This window comes from Lissotriton helveticus, chromosome 7 (assembly GCF_964261635.1).
Source record: "Lissotriton helveticus chromosome 7, aLisHel1.1, whole genome shotgun sequence".
Classification (NCBI taxonomy): domain Eukaryota; kingdom Metazoa; phylum Chordata; class Amphibia; order Caudata; family Salamandridae; genus Lissotriton; species Lissotriton helveticus.
This window is the reverse complement of record NC_136068.1, coordinates 971,121,516-971,143,953: the sequence shown is the minus strand read 5'-3', so window position 1 is coordinate 971,143,953 and position 22,438 is coordinate 971,121,516. Positions and strand designations below refer to the sequence as shown.

Sequence of the window (22,438 nt, the reverse complement as noted above, 5' to 3'; positions counted from 1 at the left end):
TATCATCATTTACAAAGCCATCTCAACCAACATACCCACTTATCTTGGCCTCAAGTTAATTGTCTCTAGTGGTTATTACCACTCAAGCAGCAAGTACAATATCAAACTGCTAACTAAGAAATGTAATATAAAATCTTGGCATGGCGGGATTGTAAAAACGGCCCAATCTACGGCCCCCTTCTGTCCTGGCCATGTGGGAGTAGAGGCTGCTCAACCCAACAGAGTGGGTGATGAAGAACAGCCAGTATGGGATTCAATCAACAAATGACTGATTGTGTTTTCCTCTTATTAATAATTTCACCAGTTGAATTTGATTGGCTGAGACGTTAAGCTGGTCCCAATTAATTCTTAGACACCTGTTTCATATGGTCCATCAGGCAGAAACATGTTGGCCACTTTCATGGGTTTAATTAGTCTACATTTGTGTTTTTACCCTTTACCCACTAGGGACGAGAATAAATCATCAATTGAGAGATCGTCTTATCCTTTCTATACCTCTGCATTCTTTTGCACACATAAAACACCTATACCCAGTAGGACCCCCTTCTGCTATACCCCCAAAGAGCTCCCCTCGGCCAATGGTACTAGCCCACACCTCGGTTTTCCACAAATAGAAATGTGAGGAGGGGGCCTATGATGAAGCATGCCACCCATGGGTGGCTGAGGACCTATATTTTTTAGAGTAGAGGACTTGCTGCCTATAGGTATACAGTGCCAGCCCCTGTTTATCCTTTTCCATATAGCTCCTCCTTTTCTCCCCACCTACTCATGGGTTCCCTTTACCATAAGTTATTTAAAACAAGTCTGTGTTCTGGTGGGTGCATGCACCGTGTTCTGTTCAAAGAGTACGGTTGGACTAGTTTGAGTAGCTTTGCAAGGAAAAATACTGTTGTTATCAAAGACAAACAGATCAAACAGGTCTAACTTAAATCAAGCAATGATTTTAAATGTGAGAGGGTGTAGACTGCAATACCCGTAATCCAATAGCAACTCCTGGTTAGAATAAACAGTGAATTATCAAACATACCATCATTGTTTGCCCTTCCTTCATCTGTGCTGTGGTCAAGCTAAGGACACCAGCATGCAGAACCAACCTGCCTAGCAGCAGAGCCTGATTCCTTTCCTTTAGAAGTGTAGCTGTTTCATCACTCCCCATGTCACTCATCTCTTGGTTGGTGTCAATGAGTGTCTAGAAAGGCTAGCCGTCAAGGTGCACCAAGAATGGAGTTTGGCCCAAGAGTTACATGAAGATGGAGGGAGAGCACTGGACACTAGCCACCAGTCCCAGAATGAAGATGGGGAGGTCATCCACCAGTGAAGGTGGCATAATAGGGATAAAGGTTCACAGCAATCAGCTTTGGAGAGAAGTGTCTAAACAGAATATGGGCAGGAAGCATTTAGGCAACAGAAGATGAGATCGGTATACCTCTGGGTCTGTAGCCAGGAAAACTGTGAAGCTGTTGCACAACTGGACTAGTAACCCATCGCAGTAATAGCCAAACCTGAAGAAACCAGGATTTAAGAGTGAAAAGGGTGGTGTGGGGACAGGTATTGCGTGGCACAGTGGGGAGGTTGAAGTGGTATGGCATACAAGGAAAAGAGGAAGATGGCAACTAAAGATAGGTCCCAAAACCTATTTGTCCACCCGTACAATGCCTCTAACTAACACTGATCATAGTAATCCAATCTGTATATCAGTGCATATATTACCGATGGACCCAAACAATGTGGTCCTACTCCTTGACCTCTACAAGGACCAGCATCTGCATATCCCAGTGATGGTACCTACCATAGAGCAATGAGCAACCAATTTCATACAATAGGAATAGCGATTACCTAATTGCGATTCGCATAGCAGCCAAAAACTAACATTTATTTAACATTTGTGAGTTTTGAAAAGCTCTGATTGTTGATCAACTCTTCCCTATCACACAAAGCACAGGGCAATGATTAACACTTTTTGAGAACCAATGTCTCTTTGATGAACAGTTGTAGAGAAGCCTTCCTTAGATGGGAGAAAGTTCAAAGTGCTTGCCTTTGCCATGATGGAGATGAAGTGCAAGGGTAAATAGCAACGGTGGAAGGTTTGCTGAAGAGCCAGACCCATTCTGAAGCAGGGAAGTTGCCTTCTGTGTGCCCAGTTCTGATCCAATGAACTGATGTCTCTGTGACAGGGGCAGAAAAGGTAAGGAGAACTCGAACAGAAGATTTTGGCTTGGTGTAGAAAGTGTAGTGCTGTTTCAACGAAGGCGGCTGTCACTACATTATCATCTAAATCAGGGCAAACATGTGCAAGTAAGGAATGCATCCACCAGAGCCATTACCTTGGTGCAAACTCTAGAAGCCAAGCTTAATCTGAAGGGAGCACATTGTAGGGGTAGTTGAAACACCTCTCTGAACACCTCAGAGACAGAATCATGTTTCATGGTGCATGTTTAGACAGTATGTGACATGATGTGTGCTTACATGCCTCAGCTTCACCACAAGTGAAAACATGCTTGCTAGCAATTATATCTTTGGTTACTTACTCCTGGTTGATTCCTCACGGGCTGTGAAACCATGTAAAAACTCAAATGGCTAGAAACAGAACGAGACAACCGTCTATATTCATGAAGTTTGCAAATAAAGAAACTTGCTCTTCCCCACCATCGAGGTATCTTACCCGTCGCGGTAGAAACAGGATTCCCAAATGTAATCCCAAACGTAGTCACAGCGTTCTCGTCAAAAGATGTGAAAGAATACTCTGCAATGTAGGCGGAAAAAACTCATCAAAATCAGCCCGACCTCTTCAACCTTCGGGAGAAACTGTCAGTTTCGCCTACCGCTTACCGTCACAAAAAGCCCCCTCCGACCTCAACCAGGGGTAAGCAACCAAAGATATAATTGTTAGCAAGCATGCACCATGAAACACTAAGGGCACAGGCTGCATTTCCCTTTTTGAACATTCACTAATTCTTCCGAGTGCAAATTCTATTTTAATTTTTTTCAGGAGAATAATCTACTTACTCAATACATGATTCTTGTTTGGCTTTTGTTGTAGCTCCTGTCGGTGGACCTCAAGATATACTCATTGATTATCATAACTAAAAGGTCCATAGGTCGCACGCTACTCCACCATTCCAGCGGGTATACCCCAAGAGCATCATGGTAAATGCAGTATTCTCAAAGCGGGTGTGCTTTTCAAAAGTTCCGAAGTGTAAATGCAAAGTTGCAGGCCAACTCTGGACACCGGTGTTTCAGGATTATTGTCCTTCATCAGCAGAGTGTAGGAAGATATTCAGGGGTTGCTGTGCAGGCTGCCAAAATGTTCTCAGGTCTGATACCTCTCCGGGCGCGTAGGGCGTTACCTGAGCTCGTCAGCTCAAAGGCTCGAGGGAGCCGTAATAAAGTAAAAGGTCCATAGGTCGCACGCTACTCCACCATTCCAGCGGGTATACCCCAAGAGCATTATGGTAAATGCACTATTCTCAAAGCGGGTGTGTTTTTCAAAAGTTCCGAAGTGTAAATGCAAAGTTGAAGGCCAACTCTGGACACCGGTGTTTCAGGATTATTGTCCTTCATCAGCAGAGTGTAGGAAGATATTCAGGGGTTGCTGTGCAGGCTGCCAAAATGTTCTCAGGTCTGGTACCTCTCCGGGCGCGTATGGCGTTACCTGAGCTCGTCAGCTCAAAGGCTCGAGGGAGCCGTAATAAAGTAAAAGGTCCATAGGTCGCACGCTACTCCACCATTCCAGCGGGTATACCCCAAGAGCATCATGGTAAATGCAGTATTCTCAAAGCGGGTGTGCTTTTCAAAAGTTCCGAAGTGTAAATGCAAAGTTGCAGGCCAACTCTGGACACCGGTGTTTAAGGATTATTGTCCTTCTTCAGCAGAGTGTAGGAAGATATTCAGGGGTTGCTGTGCAGGCTGCCAAAATGTTCTCAGGTCTGGTACCTCTCCGGGCGCGTAGGGCGTTACCTGAGCTCGTCAGCGCAAAGGCTCGAGGGAGCCGTAATAAAGTAAAAGGTCCATAGGTCGCACGCTACTCCACCATTCCAGCGGGTATACCCCAAGAGCATCATGGTAAATGCAGTATTCTCAAAGCGGGTGTGCTTTTCAAAAGTTCCGAAGAGTAAATGCAAAGTTGCAGGCCAACTCTGGACACCGGTGTTTCAGGATTATTGTCCTTCATCAGCAGAGTGTAGGAAGATATTCAGGGGTTGCTGTGCAGGCTGCCAAAATGTTCTCAGGTCTGGTACCTCTCCGGGCGCGTAGGGCGTTACCTGAGCTCGTCAGCTCAAAGGCTCGAGGGAGCCGTAATAAAGTAAAAGGTCCATAGGTCGCACGCTACTCCACCATTCCAGCGGATATACCCCAAGAGCATCATGGTAAATGCAGTATTCTCAAAGCGGGTGTGCTTTTCAAAAGTTCCAAGTGTAAATGCAAAGTTGCAGGCCAACTCTGGACACCGGTGTTTCAGGATTATTGTCCTTCATCAGCAGAGTGTAGGAAGATATTCAGGGGTTGCTGTGCAGGCTGCCAAAATGTTCTCAGGTCTGGTACCTCTCCGGGCGCGTAGGGCGTTACCTGAGCTCGTCAGCTCAAAGGCTCGAGGGAGCCGTAATAAAGTAAAAGGTCCATAGGTCGCACGCTACTCCACCATTCCAGCGGGTATACCCCAAGAGCATCATGGTAAATGCAGTATTCTCAAAGCGGGTGTGCTTTTCAAAAGTTCCGAAGTGTAAATGCAAAGTTGCAGGCCAACTCTGGACACCGGTGTTTCAGGATTATTGTCCTTCATCAGCAGAGTGTAGGAAGATATTCAGGGGTTGCTGTGCAGGCTGCCAAAATGTTCTCAGGTCTGGTACCGCTCCGGGCGCGTAGGGCGTTACCTGAGCTCGTCAGCTCAAAGGCTCGAGGGAGCCGTAATAAAGTAAAAGGTCCATAGGTCGCACGCTACTCCACCATTCCAGCGGGTAAACCCCAAGAGCATCATGGTAAATGCAGTATTCTCAAAGCGGGTGTGCTTTTCAAAAGTTCCGAAGTGTAAATGCAAAGTTGCAGGCCAACTCTGGACACCGGTGTTTCAGGATTATTGTCCTTCATCAGCAGAGTGTAGGAAGATATTCAGGGGTTGCTGTGCAGGCTGCCAAAATGTTCTCAGGTCTGGTACCTCTCCGGGCGCCTAGGGCGTTACCTGAGCTCGTCAGCTCAAAGGCTCGAGGGAGCCGTAATAAAGTAAAAGGTCCATAGGTCGCACGCTACTCCACCATTCCAGCGGGTATACCCCAAGAGCATCATGGTAAATGCAGTATTCTCAAAGCGGGTGTGCTTTTCAAAAGTTCCGAAGTGTAAATGCAAAGTTGCAGGCCAACTCTGGACACCGGTGTTTCAGGATTATTGTCCTTCATCAGCAGAGTGTAGGAAGATATTCAGGGGTTGCTGTGCAGGCTGCCAAAATGTTCTCAGGTCTGGTACCGCTCCGGGCGCGTAGGGCGTTACCTGAGCTCGTCAGCTCAAAGGCTCGAGGGAGCCGTAATAAAGTAAAAGGTCCATAGGTCGCACGCTACTCCACCATTCCAGCGGGTATACCCCAAGAGCATCATGGTAAATGCAGTATTCTCAAAGCGGGTGTGCTTTTCAAAAGTTCCGAAGTGTAAATGCAAAGTTGCAGGCCAACTCTGGACACCGGTGTTTCAGGATTATTGTCCTTCATCAGCAGAGTGTAGGAAGATATTCAGGGGTTGCTGTGCAGGCTGCCAAAATGTTCTCAGGTCTGGTACCTCTCCGGGCGCCTAGGGCGTTACCTGAGCTCGTCAGCTCAAAGGCTCGAGGGAGCCGTAATAAAGTAAAAGGTCCATAGGTCGCACGCTACTCCACCATTCCAGCGGGTATACCCCAAGAGCATCATGGTAAATGCAGTATTCTCAAAGCGGGTGTGCTTTTCAAAAGTTCCGAAGTGTAAATGCAAAGTTGCAGGCCAACTATGGACACCGGTGTTTCAGGATTATTGTCCTTCATCAGCAGAGTGTAGGAAGATATTCAGGGGTTGCTGTGCAGGCTGCCAAAATGTTCTCAGGTCTGGTACCTCTCCGGGCGCGTAGGGCGTTACCTGAGCTCGTCAGCTCAAAGGCTCGAGGGAGCCGTAATAAAGTAAAAGGTCCATAGGTCGCACGCTACTCCACCATTCCAGCGGGTATACCCCAAGAGCATCATGGTTTATGCAGTATTCTCAAAGCGGGTGTGCTTTTCAAAAGTTCCGAAGTGTAAATGCAAAGTTGCAGGCCAACTCTGGACACCGGTGTTTCAGGATTATTGTCCTTCATCAGCAGAGTGTAGGAAGATATTCAGGGGTTGCTGTGCAGGCTGCCAAAATGTTCTCAGGTCTGGTACCTCTCCGGGCGCGTAGGGCGTTACCTGAGCTCGTCAGCTCAAAGGCTCGAGGGAGCCGTAATAAAGTAAAAGGTCCATAGGTCGCACGCTACTCCACCATTCCAGCGGGTATACCCCAAGAGCATCATGGTAAATGCAGTATTCTCAAAGCGGGTGTGCTTTTCAAAAGTTCCGAAGTGTAAATGCAAAGTTGCAGGCCAACTCTGGACACCGGTGTTTCAGGATTATTGTCCTTCATCAGCAGAGTGTAGGAAGATATTCAGGGGTTGTGTGCAGGCTGCCAAAATGTTCTCAGGTCTGGTACCTCTCCGGGCGCGTAGGGCGTTACCTGAGCTCGTCAGCTCAAAGGCTCGAGGGAGCCGTAATAAAGTAAAAGGTCCATAGGTCGCACGCTACTCCACCATTCCAGCGGGTATACCCCAAGAGCATCATGGTAAATGCAGTATTCTCAAAGCGGGTGTGCTTTTCAAAAGTTCCGAAGTGTAAATGCAAAGTTGCAGGCCAACTCTGGACACCAGTGTTTCAGGATTATTGTCCTTCATCAGCAGAGTGTAGGAAGATATTCAGGGGTTGCTGTGCAGGCTGCCAAAATGTTCTCAGGTCTGGTACCTCTCCGGGCGCGTAGGGCGTTACCTGAGCTCGTCAGCTCAAAGGCTCGAGGGAGCCGTAATAAAGTAAAAGGTCCATAGGTCGCACGCTACTCCACCATTCCAGCGGGTATACCCCAAGAGCATCATGGTAAATGCAGTATTCTCAAAGCGGGTGTGCTTTTCAAAAGTTCCGAAGTGTAAATGCAAAGTTGCAGGCCAACTCTGGACACCGGTGTTTCAGGATTATTGTCCTTCATCAGCAGAGTGTAGGAAGATATTCAGGGGTTGCTGTGCAGGCTGCCAAAATGTTCTCAGGTCTGGTACCTCTCCGGGCGCGTAGGGCGTTACCTGAGCTCGTCAGCTCAAAGGCTCGAGGGAGCCGTAATAAAGTAAAAGGTCCATAGGTCGCATGCTACTCCACCATTCCAGCAAGTATACCCCAAGAGCATCATGGTAAATGCAGTATTCTCAAAGCGGGTGTGCTTTTCAAAAGTTCCGAAGTGTAAATGCAAAGTTGCAGGCCAACTCCGGACACCGGTGTTTCAGTATTATTGTCCTTCATCAGCAGAGTGTAGGAAGATGTTCAGGGGTTGCTGTGCAGGCTGCCAAAATGTTCTCAGGTCTGTTACCTCTCCGGGCGCGTATGGCGTTACCTGAGCTCGTCAGCTCAAGGGCTCGAGGGAGCCGTAATAAAGTAAAAGGTCCATAGGTCGCACGCTACTCCACCATTCCAGCGGGTATACCCCAAGAGCATCATGGTAAATGCAGTATTCTCAAAGCGGGTGTGCTTTTCAAAAGTTCCGAAGTGTAAATGCAAAGTTGCAGGCCAACTCTGGACACCGGTGTTTCAGGATTATTGTCCTTCTTCAGCAGAGTGTAGGAAGATATTCAGGGGTTGCTGTGCAGGCTGCCAAAATGTTCTCAGGTCTGGTACCTCTCCGGGCGCGTAGGGCGTTACCTGAGCTCGTCAGCTCAAAGGCTCGAGGGAGCCGTAATAAAGTAAAAGGTCCATAGGTCGCACGCTACTCCACCATTCCAGCGGGTATACCCCAAGAGCATCATGGTAAATGCAGTATTCTCAAAGCGGGTGTGCTTTTCAAAAGTTCCGAAGTGTAAATGCAAAGTTGCAGGCCAACTCTGGACACCGGTGTTTCAGGATTATTGTCCTTCATCAGCAGAGTGTAGAAAGATATTCAGGGGTTGCTGTGCAGGCTGCCAAAATGTTCTCAGGTCTGGTACCTCTCCGGGCGCGTAGGGCGTTACCTGAGCTCGTCAGCTCAAAGGCTCGAGGGAGCCGTAATAAAGTAAAAGGTCCATAGGTCGCACGCTACTCCACCATTCCAGCGAGTATACCCCAAGAGCATCATGGTAAATGCAGTATTCTCAAAGCGGGTGTGCTTTTCAAAAGTTCCGAAGTGTAAATGCAAAGTTGCAGGCCAACTCTGGACACCGGTGTTTCAGGATTATTGTCCTTCTTCAGCAGAGTGTAGGAAGATATTCAGGGGTTGCTGTGCAGGCTGCCAAAATGTTCTTAGGTCTGGTACCTCTCCGGGCGCGTAGGGCGTTACCTGAGCTCGTCAGCTCAAAGGCTCGAGGGAGCCGTAATAAAGTAAAAGGTCCATAGGTCGCACGCTACTCCACCATTCCAGCGGGTATACCCCAAGAGCATCATGGTAAATGCAGTATTCTCAAAGCGGGTGTGCTTTTCAAAAGTTCCGTAGTGTAAATGCAAAGTTGCAGGCCAACTCTGGACACCGGTGTTTCAGGATTATTGTCCTTCATCAGCAGAGTGTAGGGAGATATTCAGGGGTTGCTGTGCAGGCTGCCAAAATGTTCTCAGGTCTGGTACCTCTCCGGGCGCGTAGGGCGTTACCTGAGCTCGTCAGCTCAAAGGCTCGAGGGAGCCGTAATAAAGTAAAAGGTCCATAGGTCGCACGCTACTCCACCATTCCAGCGAGTATACCCCAAGAGCATCATGGTAAATGCAGTATTCTCAAAGCGGGTGTGCTTTTCAAAAGTTCCGAAGTGTAAATGCAAAGTTGCAGGCCAACTCTGGACACCGGTGTTTCAGGATTATTGTCCTTCATCAGCAGAGTGTAGGAAGATATTCAGGGGTTGCTGTGCAGGCTGCCAAAATGTTCTCAGGTCTGGTACCTCTCCGGGCGCGTAGGGCGTTACCTGAGCTCGTCAGCTCAAAGGCTCGAGGGAGCCGTAATAAAGTAAAAGGTCCATAGGTCGCACGCTACTCCACCATTCCAGCGGGTATACCCCAAGAGCATCATGGTTTATGCAGTATTCTCAAAGCGGGTGTGCTTTTCAAAAGTTCCGAAGTGTAAATGCAAAGTTGCAGGCCAACTCTGGACACCGGTGTTTCAGGATTATTGTCCTTCATCAGCAGAGTGTAGGAAGATATTCAGGGGTTGCTGTGCAGGCTGCCAAAATGTTCTCAGGTCTGGTACCTCTCCGGGCGCGTAGGGCGTTACCTGAGCTCGTCAGCTCAAAGGCTCGAGGGAGCCGTAATAAAGTAAAAGGTCCATAGGTCGCACGCTACTCCACCATTCCAGCGGGTATACCCCAAGAGCATCATGGTAAATGCAGTATTCTCAAAGCGGGTGTGCTTTTCAAAAGTTCCGAAGTGTAAATGCAAAGTTGCAGGCCAACTCTGGACACCAGTGTTTCAGCATTTGTAATTTTAAAGCTCCTGTGAGCAGTGGGCTGACGAGCCTGGGATCCCGCACCTACGCGCCTGAGTGGTACTATACCTGGCAGATATTGGCAGCCATCGGCAACCCCAGTACACGGCCTATCCCTGCTGATGAGGGGTAATACCCCGAAACACGTGTCCAGGGATGGCGAAGACAGCGAAGATAGCAGAAGATCGAAAGATGATGCATCGCGAACACTTTACTACATTGACCAAAGTCCTTAGGGGCGACACCGCCGGTGTGTGAGTAGTGTGCGACCCCACCCCCATTTGTAATTTGATTATCATAACTGTTTGTACATTACTGTTCATCTTATATCCCCTGATGAAGGTTTCATATTTAACCCGAAATGCATTGGGAATGAATTTTTGATTTTGTTCTTTACAAAGTGCAACAGTTTGTTTCTCTTTTGAAAATGTAACATATATTTATGAAACTGATAAAAGACAGTTTTTGAATTTATAATCATCATACTTATTGTGTTTTTGTTATGAATTCTCATGTTTAAGACAGTCTTTAAGTTTGATTACACACATATAACATTGGGGCTTATGTAATTAAAGCAAGTTTATAAGCAAATTAGACATTTTTGTCTGTAGCTGTGCATCACGTAGGTCGTGGTGTTCCACGGCCTCGCTAAAACTGCTTGCCCATAATGGCAGCTTGTCTCAAAGAGGGCTTCCTCTTCTGTTTCTTGAGATGACTGGTCAGCTGACATCTTGTCTCAGATCACAGACCCAACGTTCCCTGGGAGGGACCAGGATTTAGAACTAGAACAATCATTGGACTATTGTCAGATACAGTGGTAACATTCCTCAGGATCTTTCAACTACTGTTTACGCATACGGTACTCATGATAACTCTAGTTTTGCAGGGGATTGACTTCCTCCATGTCATTTCAAGCAACAAGTTTCAGACACTCAAGGGTGCAGGGAGATTTTTCCGAAGGCACCTGTAGTAATGGGCTTGGTAGGATGCTCAGAGCCACAATAATATCGGCTCGGCCCTTGGTAGGATTGAAATTGATTAAGGAGAGCAGACACTCATGTGGTACAGTTAGGAGGGTACTGAGTACCAAGACTGCTGGACTAAATGATGCACCGTGGGCCCTGGCAATACCAGTCACTGCCTACATGTGACTGTGGATGGTTGTGAGATAATGTAGGGACCTGTCCAACGGCAGAGGAGCCCTGTCAAAATAAATTTGGCACTCACCTGAGACATATGGGTCTTTGATACTTCCTAGCTGTGAACACTTGATGTTCTCCGAAAGTTCGAGTTTAAAAGTAGAAGACCACCGGTAAGCCTAATTTAAGCAAAATCATGGAGAAGAGAGTCACACTCAGGACATCTGCAGCCATTGAAGGTAGCTGCCTCACGCTGCTGCCGCAAGAGGCGTCGGGAGGATGCGAGACTGCAACAAAAACTCTCTAAATTGACTTTGTTCATAGAAAATCCTCCAAATGATAAACTTTAATTTTGTCTAGGGATCTGAAAGTCATAGGAGTAGAACTGGTCACATAGCGCCCATCCAGATCTTGGTGGCTTGGCACCAATACATTGCACATATAAAACTTGCAGGTCAACTTTGAAAAAGTGATGCCAGTGGAATGATTGAATCTGGTCAACAGCAGAGGTAGAGGCAGTAGGAGGAAACTGAAGTGGGCTAAAAAAGCTAGTAGACCTGTGAAGCTACAGCCGACCACAAGAAGTAGAAAAGAAAAAGCTAAGTTGTATGATCAGGTAGGTAAGTATGGCAGGAGAGTCTGGGCTTAGAAAAGTAAACTGTTACTTTGTGAACTCATTTTCATTATTTTGCCGTGTGATTCCAGAAATGCCAGTAAGCTAAGGCACTGTATTATATTTTCTCACATTTGGATTGTCCAATAAAACGAATTCTTCCCCAGATCATCCACAATGCAGTAAAATCAAAAGCAGCATTGCACCAAAAACAGAAATCTAAAGGAGGTTAATAATTGTTCCTCTCTTAATATTCCTCTGTAGTTTATACGTTGTCCATGTTGTTATATTAAGATATGTATTTTATGTTGTGTTGTTGGATTGTACTTGGTTATCTTACGGGCATTTGTACAGCTCAAACCCCTCACAGGAGTAATCAAACTCCAGGCGAGCTTTAGGTAGGTAGGTCCTGAATTAAAGCACTCTCTCCCACTTCCCTCCTGCAGCCATCCCAGATGGGTTCCGCATCGAGCTGCAGCCCTCCGAGGAGCCCGTCGAGAGCCAGAACGTCAGCCTTAGCTGCAAGGCAGACAACTACACCTATGAGAACCTGCAGTGGTACCGCCTTGACCTGCAGACCTTGCATGACGCGGAGGGCAACCCCCTGGTCCTGGACTGCAAAAACGTTCACTTGCATGCCACCAGGCTGCAGGGCGAGCTGCAGTTTGACAGTGAGTCAAACAATGCTGCACTTGTGCTGAACATCCCTGCCATCACCATGAAGGAGGAGGGACAGTATGTGTGTGAGATGCAGAACAGGAAGACGCGGGAAAAGCATTGCCATATGAAATATATTGCTGTGGCGGGTAAGGAGCACCGGGGAAAAAGTGGGTGGGAGGTAATGGGGTGTTGCTGTTTTGCTCTGTGTACAGATCCCCAGAGGTAGAATGATCTACAGGGCAATTTCTTCATGTTAGTGCCTCTGCAATGCAACAAAGACTGGGCTACTCTCCCACAGCCTCATGGCCTTTCAGAGTCTCTTATTTCCTCGCAGGCCAGAATGCACATGTAGCTCTGAAGGAGTTCCAAATAAATACCTAAACCTAATCCTCTACCCTAACCCTACATCCTGCCCTCTACCCACAAATTTAACCATAAACCTAACTCTGACTCATACGTAAATCCAAACCTTAACCTAACCTCAATCATATTTCAATGCCTTACATTTTCTGTGTGCTGCTACATGTGATTTTGACTAAAAAATGCAGTTTCTGCTTGAAATATGGTGCTTTGAAAAATACTTGGTTGTCCTACAAATTGTTACACTCCACCTAAAGTCTTTCAGGGTATACTTAGGCCCATCGACTTCCCGCTATATATGCAATGAGTAAATGGTTCATGTTAGAAATCTGTAAGAAATCTTATGTCTTCTCATGGCCCTGCTTGGACCCATGTTGTTATTTTCTCTTAGCCCAAGAGGCTCCCCACCTGCTGCAGAACCTGAGCAATAAGCTGGTGAACGTCAGCGACTCGATGGTGATGAGGTGCGATGCTGACGGCAAGCCCAGACCGCGCATTCTGTGGTATAAGGACAATAAAGTTCTACAAGAAGTCTCAGGTAGGTCAGCAGCTTCAGGTGTATGATGGGACATAGGGTGCGACAGTCATCACAGAGACTGGAGCTACAGCTTTGAGCAGGCACATGATCAGACTTGGTCAGGAAGCAAAGGACTAAAGGCTTAAGTGGTTTCGAAGGGGGTGAGAGGACTGGTGTGCCAGCTGTTGCTTAACGCCTTTGACGGTCCTTTGGGCCTGCTGAATGCGGCAGCCATTGTTGAGATGGAATCTGTCTGGGGTGAGAGTGCTTGGTTAATGTTAAGGGGACTGGTTGCTCTCTGAGAAGCTCTAGCCTTGCAGTGTCGCTCAATGACAGAGAGACATGTGAGAAGTGTGAAAGGAACTATCCTACCAATAGAGAGGCCACACCCACAATAAACAGAATCTTCCACTCGCAGAAAGATTTGTTTGACTCTTCTTATCAAACATGTACAAACTCAATGCCTGACATGGACAGAACATACCCACAGAATTAACCCTTCCACTTATCTCAGGGATTGACTTGGGGGAACTTAACCACACGCTGAGCATCCAGCGGGTCCGAGAGGAAGATGCTGGGATGTATGTCTGCACAGCCTGCAACGAGCGCGGTTGCGTCAACTCGTCCGCTATCGTGTCTGTGGAAGGTAAGGTTCAAGATTAAGTCACACCAGGAGTTTTCCACATTGACGCCTTCTTTATGCAGTGTCAGACATCTAATGTTCACTGGTGGGCTGAGAGTCTGCTTCATCACCCACAGGGTCCGATGACAGAACAAATGTCGAGATCGTTATCCTCATCGGCACAGGTGTCATTGCGGTCTTCTTCTGGATTCTCCTCATCCTCATCTTCTGCAACATCAAAAGGGCAAGTTACTCTCGTGAGAGGCCTCCAGGGCTGGGTATGGGGGTATGGTAAAGTAAGTTATATGCCAGGCTGCCCTAATGTGTCCTGCAGCGGCAGCCATGGAAGCCAAGTTGGCACACAGGGGTTACTGAGCAGATTTTGTGAGAAATAGGTGGCTAACTAGACATTGTCCACAATATTAACACTCTTGCCAATCTTCATATTTCCTGCAGCCCAGCCATGCTGACATCAAGACTGGTTACCTGTCAATCATTATGGACCCTGGAGAAGTTCCCCTGGAGGAGCAATGCGAGTACCTGCCCTACGACTCTAGCAAGTGGGAGTTCCCCCGAGAAAGACTCAAGCTCGGTATGCCATCAGTGTGGGCCCAAACGTATATTATATTGTCCATATACCCGCAACATTGTCACAATGTCTGTCCCTCTGCCCTGTGTACCGTGAGTCTCTCAGACTTTCTATCCATGTTCCATAAACTTCTCACACTCGTCCTCCATGTGCCAAAAAGTGTCACAATGTTTTTGCTCACACCCCCTTACTTCTAACTATATATGCCTAAATGCCCAAAGCTCTCTGTGCCACTATCTCCTCACATTGTGTTTTTGTTTTGTTTGTTGAGGTGCTTTATAGTACGGACATGCCACCTTAAGTCCTCTTCTGAGTCCTCAGAGGTATCTACGCACAAGGCATCTTGCATACAAGAGTACACAGCGGGAGTGGGAGGTGCTTCAAAGAGCCTGGTTGGCCCTAAATTCAGAGCATGGGAGGAGTGGTTTGCCCACTCCAAGTGCACAATGACTGTTTGGCTGGCCCTCTGTGGCCGGCCAAACAGTCATGCGCACTTGGCAAATTCTCCCTACAGGCTGCATTACAGACTGCATGGAGAACATGCCCAGGCCCCCCGTCCCCATCTGAGCACCGAACCACGGCACTCAGACCAATCACAATGCTGCATTGCAGCGCTGTGATTGGTTAGGGGAACCTGATTCTTCCTGTTCGGCGGAGTTCCTGACGTGGAGGAGAGATGCGGCGGCGATAAGGTAAGTTATTTATTTATTTATTTTACATCCCTCACACTCGCCCCTGCCACACCCGATTGGTGCCGGCTGTCACTGGAGGGTGGGCATGCGGTTCTTCTAAACATATCTCAAAGGAGGCCTCAGACTTTGTCAATAGCTTGGATACTGAAAAGCTGGAAGTATGCCAGTCACCTTACTAACTCGAGAACCTAGAACAAAGTACCCCGAGTAATAAAGGGATTACACTGGCTTGATTTCACATAGTGCTTCATTTGTACCCTGATACAAACACAATGGGGTTACCCTGTTTCCTTCAGAACTTGGGTAAGTACATAGAAGGCTACAGTGGCTCTGTCAGGGAGAACCAATTACATCGCTGTTAAGAAAAGTTATTATTGAACACTTTTTTGTGATCAATATGTTAGAGAGTAGCACACATGGGATAAATCGAAGCGCGCAACAAAGCCAATCTAGGAACACAACAATATAGGGCAATGACTCAAAGTTGCTTCTAAAGATTGTTATTATTTGTTCATTTTTGAATTTGTATAAAACATTTCAGAGATACTTTTTCAAAGGGCTGTCAAGGTGAGGCGCAAGTTTCAAGTGACAAGTGTGTCAATGTGACAATGGGTGCTCAGTGCTCCTGGTGCAGTGCATATATATAGGTATATACAAATTGAAGCATGGTCAGAACAAACACAGGAACAATATCTCTTGTGGTGGCAAGACCGCTCCGTAGTATAAACCAAGAGATTTGTTAAGACTGAGCCATATATTAGCGTTGACGTTTCAACCCTGACGATGTGTTAGTGATGTGTCATGGCAGTCTTCTTCAGGACAAAAGGACAGCCCAACGAGTGGGAGGTATCCCTTGGCATCTCTTGCTGTGTGGGGACTGCGAGACAGATCCTTACTTGTCAGGAAGACTCAGAGGGATAGAATCTTGAATGAGAAAGCTAAAAGAGTATTCGTATTTGAACAACATCGTAGTGTTCAACAAACCAGGCGTGTGCCTAGAGCTAGCAGAATGATTTTAGTTTAAAAAGCGGGCAAGCGCCCAGCATGCATGTTGCTGTTCGGCATGTCACTGGTTGCGGTTGTACCCTGAACACCACGAACCCTAGTAGGAGAGGAAGTCAAAGTAGATACACGCTTTACTATGTTCCCAATTACAAAAACTGAACTTTGTTGTCATTTAATGTTGGGTATATGTGTGGGAGACACAATACAGCTTTGGCTCCCTGCATCCTGTAGAGATTAAAGCTCAGAAGATTCACCAGTGGAACAGCAGAATCCCTATATTCTAAAAGTATTGAATTTAAAATCAGAAATGAATGAGTTAAAAGGTTTGGAGGTGTAAAAAGGTCACACTATCGAGGTTTTCAATTTTTAAGCAAACAAAATCCTAGAAAATTGAAAACTTGGCACAACTTTGAAGTTGAGGAGTTTTGCTTCTTACTCTATGAAGGCATTTTTGTAATTCACTCTGAAATGGGTGGAAATTACTTCCACAAAATGATAAGCACACAACAAAAAATGTCTTACACATTTTCACCAATAATTCCAACTTTTTAAACTGTTTAAACGTTATGGTAGAACGTTCTATAAACATGTTATTCGGGCGCTTGAAAGAAGGGACTGTTAATTAAAATATTTCTGGAATGTAACTACCTGACAATTGAAAAGAAAGCAGCGTTTCATTGCCCTCATCAGTCCGTAATTTGTTGAGGCGGAAAGTGAGACTTCCCTCAAAAAGGAATCCACCTGCGGCCTTTATGCTGCGTTGAAGAGGGTGTACGGAAAAGCCCTAGACACATGTTTTGTGATTGTCTCCATTCTGACGCCATTTTTGGTATGTCGCCAAGCCGTTTCTGAACGTGTCTGTTCTACGAGAAGTTAAATGTCAGCATTAAGTTTTAGCATTGCTTTTATTATTGATCCCCAACACACAGGTAAAGTCCTGGGCCACGGAGCTTTTGGGAAGGTTATGGAAGCCGCAGCCTTTGGGATCCATAAAAGCAGTAGTTGCGAGACTGTGGCAGTGAAGATGCTAAAAGGTAAGCAGATATACATGTAGGTCCTGTTTTTAAATGTGGCTTGAATTTGATGGGTTTTTGGAAGATGAGTGCTGAGACACTGGTAAATGACCCACAACTTTTTCCTCTTTGATGCAGAGGGTGCTACTGCCAGCGAACACAAAGCTCTAATGTCAGAACTGAAGATTCTCATTCACATTGGGAACCACCTCAACGTGGTGAACCTGCTGGGCGCCTGCACCAAATCCAACGGTATGCAGAAACCACCCTCGGGCATGATAGACAGGAACATTTGTAAATGTTGATGTAACTATTTTTTCTTACAAATCACTTTTTCCAATTTCTAAGAGTTTTGGCTATTTGTTGTCATAAGACAACATTTGTTTAATCTGTTATTCAACTACTTTTCCCGATTTTTCTAACATCAAAATTGTGCTATCTCTGTACTGTATTTGGATTTTTGTCAGGCCTTCTATCATGTGTGTATACAAATGAGCACTTATGCTTTGAAACTGTCATACAGACCATGGGCTTGATGGATGAAAGGCGTTTGCCCTCGCAAAGTATGCAGGGGCCAAAATTGCAGGCTTTGCAAGTTCAAACCCTAAAGTCGCAATAAACAAAAATTTACATTAGTTGTACTAGATGGAATTGTGACTTACAATGTCCACATTGTGATTCATAAGGAAAACAGTTTGTTCAAGTCGCACTATTGATATGTACAATGGTTTGCAATAACTCCTACGTTTGCAGACCAATGATGAGATAGCGACCCGAAAGCGGGTTGTATCCATTCACAAAATGGAAGCGTTCCGAAAGGGACAGAATCCCCAATGTGATTGGACATCAGGTATCAGAGGGAAAAGACAGCAGTTCAGTTCTCTTTAATGTACAGGGGCTGCACAGTGGCATGGTGTGAATGCAGATACAGTAAAGGAGGTTTGAGATTCGCTGCAATCTGGAAAGTTGTGCACACAAACTGTATACATTTGCATATATGAAAGATAGGATTTTCGCGAATGCTTCCAAAAGACAACTTTGTGCTATGAAATATTAGTGCATTCGTCACAGAACAGAAAAAGCAGTGGCAAAGCCTATACGTCTACCCTATATGCAAGAGCTACAGGCTTTTCCAATATGTTTTAGCCATGTTGTACGCAAGCATGGCTGCTCTTAAGCATGGCTTAAAGTTAGTGGCGTAGAGGTTAGTGGCGTGGAGTGGAGTAGCATAGAGAAGAGTGTTGTAGAGTGGTGAAGAGGCTCATACAGTACTGTAGAGTGTAGTGTCAGAGTGGAGTGCTGTGGAGTTGAGAGAAATAGAGAGGTGGAATGTCATGAAGTAGAGTGGAGTAGAGTGGAGTGGTGTAGAGAAGAGTAGAGCAGTGTAGAGTAGAGTGGAGTGGATTGGGTGGAGTGGAGGAGCATAGAGTGGAGGGGTGTAGAGTGGAGGGTGTAGTAGAGTGAAGTTGCATAAACTGTCATAGTCTGGGGTGGCATAGAGTGGAGGGGTATAGAGTGGAGTGGTGCAGAGTAGAGTTGTGGAGTTGAGTGACATAATGTGTCATAGAGTAGAGCAGAGTAGAGTGGAGTGGCAGAGAGTGGAGTAAAGTGACATGGAGTGGCTTGGAGGGACTTGCATAGTGTGGAGTAGAGTGCCATAGAGTGGAGGGGTGTAGAGTGTCGTAGAGTGGTGAGGCATAGAGAGGTGTAGAGTGTTGTGGAGTAGAACAGATTGGAGTAGAGTGTTGTGTTGTTGCTTGGTGTGAAGTGTTGTGGTATAGAGTGGAGTGCTGTGGCATAAAGTGGAGTATCGTAGAGAGGAGTGTTGTAAAGTAGAGTATAGGGCCATAGAGTGTCATGGAGTAGAGAGGAGTAGAGTGGTGTAGCGTGGAGTAGAGTAGGGTGGCGTAGAGTGGAGTGGCATAGAGTGGAGTGGCATAGAGTTATCTGGTGTGGAGTGTCAGAGAGTGACATGTTGTGGCATGGAATGGAGTGGAGTGGCATGGAGTGGAGTAGAGTGCCGTAGAGTGGAGTGTCTTAGAGTGGAATAGAGTGTCATAGAGTGTAGAGTGGAGTAAAGTGCTATAGAGTGGTGTGGTATAGCGTGGAGAATTGTAAAGTGAAGTAAAATGGTGTGAAGTGTAGTAGAGTGGAGTGGCATAGAGTGGAGTATCATAGAGAAGCATAGAGTAGATTGTAGAGTGCCATAGAGTGGTGTGCCGTAGAGTGGAGTGGCATGGAGTATAGTTGAGTGTCATAGCGTGTTTTAGAGTGGAGTAGAGTTGAGTGGGATAAAGTGGAGTGTCGTAGAATGGAGTGTCATATACTGAAATAAAGGGACCTACAAGGGTGTAGAGTGGAGTAGCATAGAGTGGTGTAGAGTGTCTGAGAGTGAAGTGACATAGAGTGGAGTAGAGTAATTTGACGTAGAGTGGAGTAGAGTGGGTAAGAGTGGAGTGTGGTAGACTGGCATAAAGTGGAGTGGCATAGAGGAGAGTATGCATGGTGTGGTAGTGCACTGCCATTACAGACAACACATTTTAAATTGAAATGGCCATTTTATTTATTTATTTATTTTGAAAGTTTTATATAGCGCGAACAAGATCTTTACAGATATCAGAGCACTTTACAACAGAACAAGGGGAGAGAAAAACATGAGAGTGATAATCAGTCTTTAGAGCACAAAGTAGCTGTAGGGAATAAGTGGGTAGCAAAATAGGGAGGGTACATCAAAGAGTTGTAGAAAATAAGGGGGTAGGTACACCAAAGAGCTGTAGAACATAAGAGGGTAGATTAGGGTAGGAGCATCATAGAGCAAAGTCGGTTATACAAAATGAATGGTACAAGTAGGTGCACAGTCTCAAATAAATCCAAAGTAAAAGTTCAGGTGAATTTAGCCATGAGAATAGATTTCACTTCCTTCTTGAAAAATGCAGAGGAGGAGATAAGTCTGGTTTCTGGAGGGAGTGCGTTCCAGATCCTGGGTGCCATTCTTGAGAAGGAGCGTTTATAAGTTTTTTCCTTCCGAAATCTACGAGGTTTCAGGAGAAGATTTTTTGTGCTTCTAGTGGCTCTTGAGCCACCTGAGATAGAGAGCTTCTGAGTGAGGTAGCTAGGCGAGTTGTGGTGTACAGCCATGTGCGTCATGCAGGCGATTTTCAGATGGAATCTGGCTTCAAAAGGTAGCCAGTTCAGGGATTTAAAGTCAGGGGAAATGTGCGAGCGTTTTTTTGATCCAGTGATGAGTCTCGCTGCAGCATTCAGGGAGGCTCTTAGGGGTGCGGTTGTTGGTAGGGGGAGTCCGCAGAGGGCGACGCTTCCGTAGTCTATCTGAGGAATGACTAGGGCTTGTACTGCAGTTTGGAAGTCCTTAGCTGGGAGGAAGGGTTTAAGTTTCCTCAAAGTATTGATTTGGAGATTAGCTCCCCTAGTTGCTTTGCTGATATGAAGTTGCATATCCAGATTGGTATCAAGGGTTATGCCTAAGGATTTCGCAGAGTCCACAATGGTAAGTTGGACATATAAGTGCAGTAAGGTGCTTAAGCCATGTTTGAGTGATGGAGGTCTTCGCGGGGGGTGAAATCAGAAGGAACTCGGTTTTCAATGCATTGAGTTTGAGGTGATTTTCGGCCAGCCATGATTGGGTGTTTCTGAGCGTTGAGTTCAGAAGATCGATGTCTTCGGGGGATTGTAATTTGAGATAGAGTTTTTTTATTTTTTTTTTATTTCAAAACCTTTATTGAATCATATAGCATGGTACATCAATGTGTAAATTTCGCAAACTGACATCCAACATTAGTAAGCATATATAGGCCATCTTCCCATGCTGTATCGCAGATGTCATACATGGAGAATTACAGAGATAATCAAACCTTCCCCCCACCCTCTCCCTCCCCCCCTTGACCCAACATAGAGATAGTCATGAACAATAACCGTCCATAGTAGTCCAGAGGTAGGTTATCCACATAGCAACGAACACATAGTTATGTAAAGGGTACTGTGCACTGACTGTAACCCGCCCCCACCACCGCCAGGAGGGAGACACATCATTCATTCCCCAGTTTTGACCTATCAATCTAGAGTAGGCCCCCACCTGTTCGTATACAAAGCAAACTTCAGACTCAAGCATAGGTCTAGCAGCAGAGAAGCAAAATTAGAGTACATGCTGATATGTATTCACCCCGATGTCCCTGTGGGTGGCGTAGCAGTGGGCAAAGCCTCGTCTGCCTGAATATCTTCATTCTCTGCCCTTCCCCGTAGGAGATATTGCGTGAGTGGTGCCCATATGTCTTTTGGCTGTGAAGTAAGAGGTAGGAGCTCAGCATAGTCATGTAATCTTTCTTGCCATGTGGACAGGGAATGAATCCAACACTTAAACTTGGGGGCGCGGCCTCTGCCCCAGCGGCACGCTATCAAGCGTTTAGCAAGCAGCAGACTCAGGGCCAGAAATTTTTTGTGTACTGTGACTACAGATTGCGTGAGTCCCAACAAGGCCTGAGGGGGCAGGGGGTGATGGGCACACCCAGCATGCTCGCAAGTCCATCAAATACCTGATCCCAGTACCGAGCTACTTGGGGGCACAACCACGCTAAATGCATGAAGTCGGCACCAGCGGCGCCGCACCGAAGGCAGCAGTCAGTGTCCTTTAAGTGAAACTTGTGCAGTTTGGCAGGTGTGTGATAGAGCCTGTGAAGAAATTTATAATGGAGTAGCCGCAGTCTGGTATTGCCCGTAATAGCTTGTGTTTGAGTGCAGCAGGCCTCCCATTGTTCATCAGAGAGGGGTGCATCCAAGTCTCCATCCCACTCCAGTCTAGCTCTAACAGGGGCCATGATGGGGGCAGTCAGCACATGTTTGTAGAGCATGGATATGACATGCCGAGGGGCCTCAGGTTGTACTAATGCATGAAGGGGAGCAAATGTATCCGGTTCAGCGGGGAAAGAGGGGGTTAAAGCCCGTACATTTTGCCTCAGTCTGGTAAAGAGAAAGGTGTCCATAGTAGAAGGTGTCACTTCCCCAAAAAATTGTTCCGCCGTGCGGAATGTGCCCTGTGCATAGAGGTCTCCCCAGCAGCCTATTTTGAATTTACGGAGCATTACGTGACAGATTACTTCACATGTGACCTGTAGTCTAGGGTCATTCAGCAATGGCAGGCTGGGTGAGTAAGCAAACGGGTCGCCCAGGACGTGGATAAGACGGTCCCATGCTTGTACAGTGCAATCCACAGTGGAAGGATCACGGCTTCTCTGACTGACCTGAGTATGAATATAGCCAGTGGGGACAACTGGGCTCATATAGCCGGCCTCTACTACTAGATGTGCCATACAAGGCGGAGGGTGATACCAGTAGACCGCGAAATGAGCCTGTGCGCAATCATAATACCTCTCAAAATTGGGCACCTCAAATCCACCCAGATGGAAAGGGAGCATAAGAGTATCTAGGCTAAGCCTGGCTTGTTTCCCTCCCCATATAAGACGCGAAAGCTGTGAATTGAGGGTGCGGAAGAAAACAGAGCCTGGGTTGTATGGGATATTAACAAACAAGTATAGCAGCTTGGGAAGTATGTTCATTTT

At 46.4% G+C, this 22,438-nt stretch overlaps 1 protein-coding gene across 2 annotated transcripts in view; it reads left to right on the top strand.

Annotated features, from left to right (window-relative positions):
* Positions 1 to 22,438, top strand: part of FLT4 (fms related receptor tyrosine kinase 4) — a 476,277-nt gene that overhangs the window by 349,681 nt on the left and 104,158 nt on the right. For both annotated transcript variants that reach the window (XM_078653565.1, XM_078653564.1), the window contains exons 13-19: positions 11,854 to 12,213; positions 12,819 to 12,965; positions 13,459 to 13,590; positions 13,704 to 13,810; positions 14,023 to 14,158; positions 16,782 to 16,886; positions 17,004 to 17,117. In XM_078653565.1, coding sequence (XP_078509691.1) covers positions 11,854 to 12,213; positions 12,819 to 12,965; positions 13,459 to 13,590; positions 13,704 to 13,810; positions 14,023 to 14,158; positions 16,782 to 16,886; positions 17,004 to 17,117 — 1,101 coding nt within the window. The remainder of the gene's footprint in view (positions 1 to 11,853; positions 12,214 to 12,818; positions 12,966 to 13,458; positions 13,591 to 13,703; positions 13,811 to 14,022; positions 14,159 to 16,781; positions 16,887 to 17,003; positions 17,118 to 22,438) is intronic.